Source organism: Phocoena phocoena, chromosome 21 (genome assembly GCF_963924675.1).
Source record: "Phocoena phocoena chromosome 21, mPhoPho1.1, whole genome shotgun sequence".
Classification (NCBI taxonomy): Eukaryota; Metazoa; Chordata; class Mammalia; order Artiodactyla; family Phocoenidae; genus Phocoena; species Phocoena phocoena.
The window spans coordinates 5,895,865-5,906,827 of record NC_089239.1 but is presented as its reverse complement, the minus strand read 5'-3'; the positions used below and the strand labels follow the sequence as shown (position 1 = coordinate 5,906,827).

The 10,963-nt window shown below is 39.5% G+C and overlaps 1 protein-coding gene across 1 annotated transcript in view; it reads left to right on the top strand.

Annotated features, from left to right (window-relative positions):
• Positions 1–7,312: 7,312 nt before the first annotated feature.
• LOC136141917 (disintegrin and metalloproteinase domain-containing protein 5-like) overlaps positions 7,313–10,963 on the top strand; it is a 144,748-nt gene continuing 141,097 nt past the window's right edge. The window contains exons 1-2 of the mRNA XM_065900073.1: positions 7,313–7,367; positions 7,864–7,943. Coding sequence (XP_065756145.1) covers positions 7,313–7,367; positions 7,864–7,943 — 135 coding nt within the window. The remainder of the gene's footprint in view (positions 7,368–7,863; positions 7,944–10,963) is intronic.

The window sequence follows — 10,963 nt, the reverse complement described above, 5'->3', positions numbered from 1 at the left end:
GATCAAGTGGGATTTATCCCAGTGATGCAAGGATTTTTCAATATTTTCAATTCAATCAATGTGATACACCACATTAATAAATCAAAGAATAAAAACTGTATGATCATTACAAGAGATGCAGAATAAGCATTTGACAAAATGCAACATTCATTTACAATAAAAACTCTCCAAAAAGCATAGAGGGAACATACCTCAACATAATAAACGTCATTTATGACAAACCCACAGCTAACATCATACTCACTGTGAAAAGCTGAAAGCATTTCCTCTAAGATCAGGAACAAGACAAGGATGCCCACTCTTGCCACTTTTATTCAATGTGGTATTGGAAGTTTTAGCCACAGCAATCAGAAGAGAAAAAGAAATAAAAGGAATCCAAATTGGAAAGGAAGAAGTAAAACTGTCACTGTTTGCAGATGACACAATACTATACATAGAAAACCCAAAAAACACCACCAGAAAACCACTATAGCTCATCAATGAATTAAGTAAAGTTGCAGGATACAAAATTAATATACAGAAATCTGTTGCATTTCTGTATACCAACAATGATCTATCATAAAGAGAAATTAAGGAAACAATCCCATTTACCATTGCATCAAAAAGAATAAAATACCTAGAAGAAATCTACCTAAGGATGTAAAAGACCTGTACTCAGAAAACTGTAAGATACTGATGAAAGAAACTGAAGACAACACAAACATATGGAAAGATACAGTGTTCATGTTCATGGATTGGAAGAATTAATGCTGTTAAAATGACCATACTAACTAATCAATCTACAGATTCAGTGCAATGCCTATCAAAACACAAATGGTATTCTTCACAGAACTAGAACAAATAATTTTAAAATTTGTAGGGAAACACAAAAGACACCAGCAGCCAAAATAATCTTGAGAACAAAGAACAGAGCTGCAAGAATCTGACTCCCTGACTTCACACTATATTACAAAGCTACAGTAATCAAAACAGTATGGTACTGGCACAAAAACAGAAATATAGTTCAATGGAACAGGATAGAAAGCCCAGAAATAAACTCACACAATAAGGTCAGTTAATCTACAACAAATGAGTCAAGAATATACAATGGAGAAAAGACAATAAGTGGTGCTGGGAAAACTAGACAGCTACATGTAAAAGAATGAAATGAGAACATTCTCTACACCATATACAAAAGAAAAAAGAAAAAAAAGCAACCCTCAAAGTGGAGTAAAGATCTAAATATAAGAACAGAAACCATAAAATTCCTAGATGAAAACACAGGCAGATCATTCTTGACATCAATCATAGCAATATTTTTTGGGGTCTGTCTCCTTAAGCAAAGAAAATAAAAGCAAAAAGAAATGGGACCTAATTAAACGTAAATCTTTTGCACAGCAAAGGAAACCATCAACAAAATGAAAAAGCCTACTGAATGGGAGAAAATATTTGCAAATGATATGACTAATAAGAGGTTAATATCCAAAATATACAAACAGCTCATACAACTCAATATCAAAATAAAAAACTCAATTAAAAAATTGGCCAAAGACCTGAAGAGACATTTTTCCAAAGAAGACATCCAAATGGCCAACAGCTATATGAAAAGATGCTTAACATAGCTAATCATCAGCGAATGCAAATCAGGGAACACAAATTGAAGCTAAAGTGAGACTTCACACCTGTTAGATTGGCTGTTATCAAAGAGACAAGAGATAAGTGTTGGCACAGACGCGGAGAAAAGGGAACACTTGCGCACTGTTGGTTAGAATGTAAATTGGTACAGCCATTATGGAAAATGGTATTAAGTTTCTTCAAAATATTAAAACTAGAACTACCATATGATCCATCCATCCTACCTCTGGGTATATACCCATATAAAAGGGAAACAGGATCTCGAAAAAATATCTGCCCTCCCATGTTCATTGCAGCATTATTCACAATAGGCAAGATATGGAAACAAATTGTGTCAATCGATGGATGAATGGATAAAGAAGATGTGATTGAATGAATGGATACCACCCGTCCCCCACACCTTCAGTGAGGGGAGAGGAGCTGCAGATTGAGTTGAATCACCAGTGACCAATGATTTAATCAATTATGCTTATGTAATGAAGCCTCCATAATAACCCAAAAGGATGCGGTCCAGAGAGCTTCTGGGTTGGTGAACACCAGATACAATGGAGATACAATGAGAGTGGTGCACTTGGAGAAGGCAAGATGGCTTTTGACTTTTTCCCATACCTTGCCCTATTCATCTTTTCTAGCTGGCTGTTCCTGAGTTAAGTCCTTTCATAATAAATAGGTAATCTAGTAAGTAATGTGTTATCTCTGAGTTCTGTGAGCCACTGTAGCAAACTCAAGGAAGGCATCGTGGGAACCTCCAGTTGACAGCTGGTTTGTCAGAAGCACAGGTGACAACGTGGATTTGGGATTGGTATCTGAAGTGTGAGGGGAGGGGGCAGTCTTTTGGGGTTGAACCCTTCATCTGTGGGGTCTGGCAGTATCTCCACATAAACGGTGTTAGAATTGAGTTGAATAGTAGCACACGCAGCGGGTGTCAGAGAATTGCTTGCTGGTGTGGGGAAACTTCCCCCCTTCCCACATTGGAAATGGGTGCAGAAGCTTAGGTATCCAATTTTGTTTTAAAATCAAACCACCAAACGTATATGTAAATACACTAACCAGTTTTTAAGGAAGAGGAGAAAATTATTGTCGATCCATTTTCCTTAATTTCAGTGACGAAGAATTTATCTTGCAGCTTGGCACATTTGTAATATTCACTCTGAGGAGGACTGCATTCTTTTCAATTGGCAAAGACTGTCGTGATAATTTCTTAAATGTAATAAGTATTGTAGAAGCATTTGCTTATTGTTTTCAGATCGCTGGAGATCTAGTAAGCTTTATAACTTCATAATATCCAAGATCTTGTCTTCTTTTCAAAAGTTCAAACAAGGGCTTCATGGGCTTTTTGGATGCTTATGAGCAGGCTGTAAAAAGGATCATGATCCTTTCTATTCTGTTTTCAGTTGGTCTCTCTAACCCCAGAAATGCTTTCTGTAAGATTCTGTCCAAGTATATCTTTAAAAGATGAAAGTCTAAGGTAGACTTTTTGAATTTTGGCCTGTTACATTTCTATCAGTTTTCTAATTATTTCTCTCTGTAATTAAACAGTGACAGAAAATTCTGTTTATAGGAGCTGAGTATTTAACTAACGTATTATGGAAGTAGTTTCTTCACAATCCTTAACTGAGTCAACATATTGGGTTTTAATTTTAACTTCTTTGGAGAAGTTCTGGAATATCCAATCGAATAGTTACGTGCATCTGTGTGAATGTGCAGGATTTGATATTTCACACAACACTCTTTCACATGATTGTATCAGTTGAGTTCCATAGTCCTTAACCTGGCCATATTAGGTTACAGCACTGATGGCCTCTGTGAATCCTATAATTGGGAACACTACCACTTAATTACAAGGTGATTTTTAACTGAGGCTTTCTTTTAGCCAATCAGATGTAACAGTACCTTCTTGGTTTTTGGTTCAGGGAATTGTTAAACACAAAAAATTCAATTAAATCCCTGTGCTCTTCTAGCTTCTCTGTGTCGTCTTTGGCCAAATATGCCAACAGAAAATTTGCTCCTATTCCAATATTGAAGCTCACGTACAATGGTTTATATGTTCTCCTTGATAAACTATATTGGAATATCCTCCATAATTCTGGGCTTACTGAACTTTTCCAGGGTTTGGGGGTCATTTATTTTTTCTTTTTTTCTGTTTTCACCTGAAGTCTAGAAGAGATTTGGAGGAAGGAATGGTGCTTCTCCTATTTGGTTGCTCAAGGAAAAAATAATTTAAATTTCATGAAATAGGCCCACCACAAGTGTGATCTAAAAACTGTTTCGATACCTAGGCAAAGTTTCCCAAGAAGCTGAGAGAAAAACTTTAACCTAGAAGGGAAAATTCTGACTATGTAACTTTACTTCAAAGTTGAGAGAAACTTTGAGTACTGGGTGAAAGTTAGCATTTGGCTTTTGAGAGACACTTTGTTTTTCTCCTGTCTTGCCTGTGCCTACCAAGTCCCACTATTACAGAAAGCTTTATGTAGTTCTCTTTGTATCCAGAAATGTTATCATTAGGAGGTTACGGTTTTTTGTTAGAATGTGTCTTCAGATGCCAAATCACGTGGTTTGGGATCATTTTTGCCAACTCAAATACTTTCTTTTGATGGCAGGTGACTAGATTTGTACTGTACATATTATTTTCATTCTCATCCATAGATATATTTAAATTGGGCCTTCTCTAAACAGTCTTGTACTACAGGTTGTTCTCTTTGAAAAATAGACTACTGAAAGCTTGAATGAGCAGAAATAACTTGTGTGATACCTGCATGTTTTTCTTTGATTGTTTTGGGTATTTGGGCTTCTTGAGATTCCGAATGAACTTTAGGATGGGTTTTTAAATTTCTGCAAAAAATGCCATTGGGATAATGACTGCATTTAGCTGGTAGAAAGCTTTGGGTAGTATTGATCTTAACAGTAATAAACCTTCCAATTCACGAAAATGGGATATTTCCACTTATTTGTTTTCTTTATTTTCTTGCATGTCACTCTGTGGACCCCGATGAAAGGATATTTCACAATCAATAACGTAAGTGGCTAGTGCATGGCTATAAAACAACACATTTCAGCCAGAGTGACAACTACTTGCAGTAGGTCAGCTCCAGGAAGATTTGAAGAGAAGCGTTGTGGCTTTTCCAGCCACTACATTTGCAAATCTCCCTCTGCAGTTTATTGGCTTGTGGAATAGTTTCCTGAACCCAGCTGAGCTGCCTAGACCCTTGGTCCAGCCTTGCCAACCTCAGACATGGATATACCATGTGAAAGCTAGAGAGCAGGTGCAAAAATGTGTTTTCTGAACAGGTACTATGGAATCAAGGATAATGTAGCTCCTGCGGAGTTGCCTGTAAATGGCAGAAATAGAGACACAGATGTAAAGAATAAACATATGGACACCAAGAGGGGGAAGGGGGAGGCAGTGGGATGAATTGGGAGATTGGGATTGACATATATACACTACTATGGATAAAATAGATAATTAATGAGAACCTGCTGTATAGCACAGGGAACTCCACTTCGGTGTACAGGAGAAACTAACACAACATTGGGAAACAACTATACCCCCCCCCAAAAAAAAGAATTAGCTCAAGTGAAAATATACTTTTTCCTTAATGATTAGGTGAGTGAGTGACCCACTGCAATCTCTCTGCAAGTGACTGGCAGTGCCAATAGGAACAATAGGTACCTTGGGCAAGAGCTACTTTGTAGCTGACTCCACACTCATGAGTTTCTTAAAGATATTCTTACACTGCTTTAGCCCAGATCCATACAAAGGCAATATCCTTTTTTTGTGTCCATTTTAAGCACACACTTATTTGTTTTCAGGGTGTTTGATGTGTCAGAGAGGCTATAGGCTTTGCATGCACGCCAACAGCATTGTCCAGTGTTAATGTACACTATAAATTTGGTGGGTATCCACAGAGGAAATTAGTTTTCCAATAGTGACGGAACTGTCAGAAACTCAAGTGTACAGAAATTTGACCAATTCAGTGGTCTAATTTTAGCTGTAGAGTCCAGGTAAATTCCAAGAGTACTGTCTTAAGTGATGCCCACTTGACTCAGTTCTTTGGCCCTCGTCTAAAAGTGTGTATGCAAGAGGCTGGCTTAGTGTGACTGCCATCCTTAGCTGTTTGGAAGTCAACACTTTAATAACCCACTGATTTCATGCATCTAGTATGGCTGTTAATGTCAATCTGACTCTTGTCCCTTGACAGGTGCTCTGTTCTTTTCCTCCGGAAGATTTCAGAATCTTTCCTGTCATTTAAAATTTCAGATTTGTTTTTCCTCCAAAGCCCAGTTTTTAACACTTGGGTCCTTTCTAAAGTCATTCTCTTATTTTTCAAGTTAAGAGAAACTTTCCCCATTATCCCTTTAAATATTTCCTCCTAATTATTTAAATTTTTCTCTTTCTGGAAAATGCTATTATTAACAGTTCTACTTCTATTCTCCTTATCTCTTAATTTTATTTTGGTATTTTCTATTTTTAAAAATCCTTTCTTGTTCCTTCCTGGGAGAGTTTGTCAATCGGATATTCCAAACTGCAAATCCACAAAGCAATAAGTATACATTCTACTATTTATTCCAACACTTGTGACTTTTTTTCTTGCCACTTGATTCTTTTTAAAGATTATTTGTTACTGTTCTATTCTGCTAGTAACTTCTCTTGGTTTTTCGGGACAGCCAAGCAGTTTCAAAGTGAACTTATAGACATGATTTCAACATTTGTTAAAGCAAACTTATAGCCAGGATCGAGTATGGCTGTATTTTAATGTATTTAATGTGATGTGGGCTAGGATCTGCGAAGGAAAGAACGCCTACAGACGTCAAGAAATCAAACTGTTCTTGGTCCTAATAGAGGCAGAACGTACAAAGGGCTAGGTAAACACGTAAAAACTAGGGACTGCAAGATTACAGAGTGTGGCAATAATAACTTAGGGTACTAAGGAAGATTTTTTGGAAGAGTCTATATTCGGACAAGGATCGTATATGGGGTCTTCTGCATTCCATGGCTGTCTAGCAATGGCATATCCAACCATGAAATGTAGAGAAGCCACCGTGTTCGCACCAGTCTTTGCAAATACACGCATTTTGCCGCCTCCTGCGGTAAGTAATGTACTAGGAGGAACCTTGTTTGCTGTCGGTAACTTGAGCATTTTCATCCTTGCTCCTTCTTTTCACTGGGATTAGAAATTACTTCAAAAACCGCCGGCCTAGGCTTCCCTGGTGGGGCAGTCGTTGAGAGTCCGCCTGCCGATACAGGGGACATGGGTTCGTGCCCCGGTCCGGGAGGATCCCATATGCCGCGGAGCGGTTGGGCCCGTGAGCCATGGCCGTTGAGCCTGCGCGTCCGGAGCCTGTGCTCCGCAACGGGAGAGGCCACAACAATGAGAGGCCCGCGTACCGCAAAAAAAAAACCCGCCAGCCTAAGGAAAAGACGCAAACAAAACCAGGCACCCCCTTCATCTGAGAACTGGAACTCGCGCGGCTTTTCCTTCCTTAACTAGGGACCGAAAGTTTTCCCCCCGCCCACCCGCGGCACGCTGGGCGCGCGCGCCCGCCGCGGCCCGAGGCCGCCGAGCGCTCCGCCGGCTTTTTCCTTCCGGCGCTTTCCCCGTGCGCCCCCTGCTGGCTCGCGTCTCGCTCCCGCGCTCCGCCCTCAGTCAGCGCAACGGTCGTCGCTGTTGGGCCAGCGCGGCTCCAGGTCAGCGGAGCCATGTTCCTCTTGCTGGTTCTGCTCACCGGCCTAGGCGGGCTGCACGGGGGCCACAGTGAGTCCAGAGACCGTTCCCCTCGCTTTGTTCGGTCGGGGGGCTGCCCTCGTTGGTCCAGGGTCCAGGCCCAGTACTCCCTCCCTCCCCTCGCCCCTCGCCCTCACCTCCCACAGCCTCCCGACCCTTGGCCTCGAGGACTGCAGCTAGGGAGGCAGAGAGGCAGCCTCCGGGGGAAAATCTTTTCATTTCCGTGGGGTGGTTTCCTTGTCTGGAAAACGGACAGAATTGAAAGGTGTGGCCTTTTTCTACCTACAGCAGTCTAACTTTGTGTGTGTGTGTGTGTGTGTATGTGTGTGTGTAGAGAATAAAAAGTTAAGATTTGACAAGGCTTAAGAAATTTATCGATAAGAATGACCGAAGGACAGCAGAAAGGAAAAGTAGATGCATAGATTATAAGAAAAACTTGGTAATGTAGAGAAACAAATGAATTGGGTTTAGAAATGAATAATGCAAGATTACAAGTATCACAGTAACTGCTTATTTTTTGTTTTAGATCCTCATAAAAGCTTTCTGCAGACCACAGTTCCTGAAAAGATTTCAACATCCGAGGCAATAGAACATCCAGAAACTAATGTAATTGGGAAAAAATATTTTTATTTCTTAAATTGTGTTAAGTTGCTTTTAATATCAAGACCCTAGTAGCTGAAGGTGGGCTCCAGCTCTGGAGGCACAGCTGACCACTCAGGCCAGGTTCACAGGGAGGAGCATTTTGATGTGTATTTATGTGTGTGACCGTGTGTGTGTGTGTGTGTGTGTGTGTGTGTGTGTTTCTGTTGAGGACGAAGGATTCTAAGGAGGATCGGGGCCAGCACTAGGGGCCAGCACTAGGGAAAGGCAAGCAAAGTGCTTGACTCAGGTGCAGAATTAAAGGGAGTGGCAAAGAACTGGGATTAGGATGAGGCTGAATGAGGTTAGACCAGGTCAGATCCTGTCTTTCTTGAAGGTATTGATATTTTTTTCCATCACGGAAGTTTTGCATTAATTTTGATTATTTAAAGTATTGCATTGAAGTAGTACTTATCTTGATTACTGAGTTTTCTGGGCCCCGCCCCTTGTCCTAGGCCTGCGGATTTGCCCTCAGCTACTTACCTCAACTTTCAGTTAGTCAGGGAAGAGCTGAAAGTGATCAGTGAGTGAAAGTGAGAAAGATGAGCTGATTTTTCAAGTTAAGAGACAGTCTGGGTCAGCTTTTCAGCCATAGCTTGGAGGGGGACAAATTTCTCCGTGTTGTGTTTAGAGGCCTCTAGATACCAATTAAATAAGCTTCCCACTCATTTTGCCTAGTTGTTACACTTTTTTTTTTTTTTCCCAATTGCATGTGGAGGTAAACTAATTTGGGAATGTCAAAAGTTCTTCATTTTGGCCAGTGTAACTTTAAATCATCTTGGGTAAAATGGACCCATTCAGATAGATATTTACAGGATGAGGGTCCACAGGTGTTAAACATAGGGCCAGCTGGTGTTACTTCTTTGATAGTGGCAGTGGATTTTAACTTGGCACTTGAAAATTTGCTTGCAATTTTGGAATCAAAAGGTATTTCTGGTAGTTGTGCATTCAGCTAGACGTTTGGGCAGAAAGACTGCTGGTACGCAGAGTGGAAAACCAGTACAGTGCCTGCTACAAGTCTTACATCTTCTTCCTCTGAATTTTTCTTAATCCCCCACATTTGTTATATGACCTTCTTTGGTACTGTAGGAGGAAACCATTTGTTCCTTTTGCCTAGCTGTTAGCGTGTGCTGGTTTATATTTGACTTTCCACCATTTTTGATGTTTAGCATGTGCTGGTTTATATTTGACTTTCCACCATTTTTGATGTTTAGCGTGTGCTGGTTTATATTTGACTTTCCACCATTTTTGATGTTTAGCATGTGCTGGTTTATATTTGACTTTCCACCATTTTTGATGTTTAGCGAACAACTGCAAACTGCACAAAGAGCTCCAAAAGGACTTTTTCCTCAGTTGAGGAGTTTCTACTGTTAGCAAATTCATTACAAAATTTGCACTTGCCTTTTGACATTTGGGGGCTTAAATATACACATATAAAAATATAGGTAGTAGTTCCAAACCATTTCAAAAAGAATTGAAAATATTGAATTTGAAAATCTTGCAGCTGTGTCAGTGAAACTCACATGTTCAAACTCATAACTAATCATAAATGAGCTGAACTGTTGAAAAGATTGTGAACCTGTGAACAAACTATAAACTGAACTTGATACGTTATTTTAAAAAATGGGGAATTTGCCTGTAAGGGCCAGTTGTAAACACAGTCTTTCTGAAGAAAGCCAGAGTTAATGTTATGTAAGGTTTTGGGAAGCCTGGTGTCAGGGAGCCATGGGCTTTCAGAAGTGAGTGATCAGGTGCTGGCAGGCTCTCAGCTGTGTTAGTGCAGTTAGTACAGGAAGAGTACTTGCTGGTCTTCTCACTTTCAGAATCCTCATCAGTGCAGTGTCAGAGGAGGGAGGCACTTACTCCTATCTAGAAGCTGTGGCTGTCACTGACTGGCTGACTTTCAGAAACTTTGGGCTGTCATTGATTTGCTAACTTGCAGAAGCTAGTTATTTGAGTATGGCTCTTCTAGCCACATGCCATTGGTAGTTTGATAGGGATTGCACTGAATCTGTAGATTGCCTTGGGTAGTATGGTCATTTTAACAATATTAATTCCTCGAATCCATGAACACAGTATATCTTTCCATCTGTTTGTGTCATTTTCAATTTCTCTCATCAGTGTCTTATGGTTTTCTGAGTACAGGTCTTTTACCTCCTTGGTTAGATTTATTCCTAGGTATTTTATTCTTTTTGATGCAATTGTAAGTTGGATTGTTTTCTTAATTTTTATTTCTGATAGTTTATTGTCAGTGTATAGAATGCAACAGATTTCTGTATATCAATTTTGTATCCTGCAACTTTACTGAATTCATTTATTAGTTCTAATAGTTTTTTGGTGGCCTCTTGATATTCTATATATAGTATCATGTTGTATGGAACAGTGACTGTTGTAGTTCTACCATTTCAATTTGATTTTCTTTTATTTATTTTTTGTCTGATTACTCTGGCTAGGCTTTCCAGTACTATGTTGAATAAAAGTGATGAGAGTGAGGATCCTTGTTTTTTTCCTGGTCTTAGAGGAAAAGCTTTCAGTTTTTCACCATTGAGTATGTTAGCTGTGGGCTTGTCCGATATGGACTTTATTATGTTGAGGTATCATAAATGATGTTGAGTTTTGTCAAAAGCTTTTTCTGCATCTATTGAGATGATCATATGATTTTTACCTGGAATTTGTTGATGTGGTGTATCACAATATTTGATTTGTAGATATTGAAATATCCTTGTATCTTTGACATAAATCCAATTTGATCATGGTGTATGGTCCTTTGAATATATTATTTAATTTGGTTTGCTGATATTTTGTTGAGGATTTTTGCCTCTGTTCATCAGTGATGTTGTCCTATAATTTTTGTGTGTGTGTGTGTGATGTCTTTGTCTGGTTTTGGTATCAGGCTGATGTTGGCTTCATAGAATAAGTTAGGGAGTGTTCCTTCCTCTTTAATTTTTGGGACTAGTTTGAGAAGGACAAATGTTAACTCTTCTTTT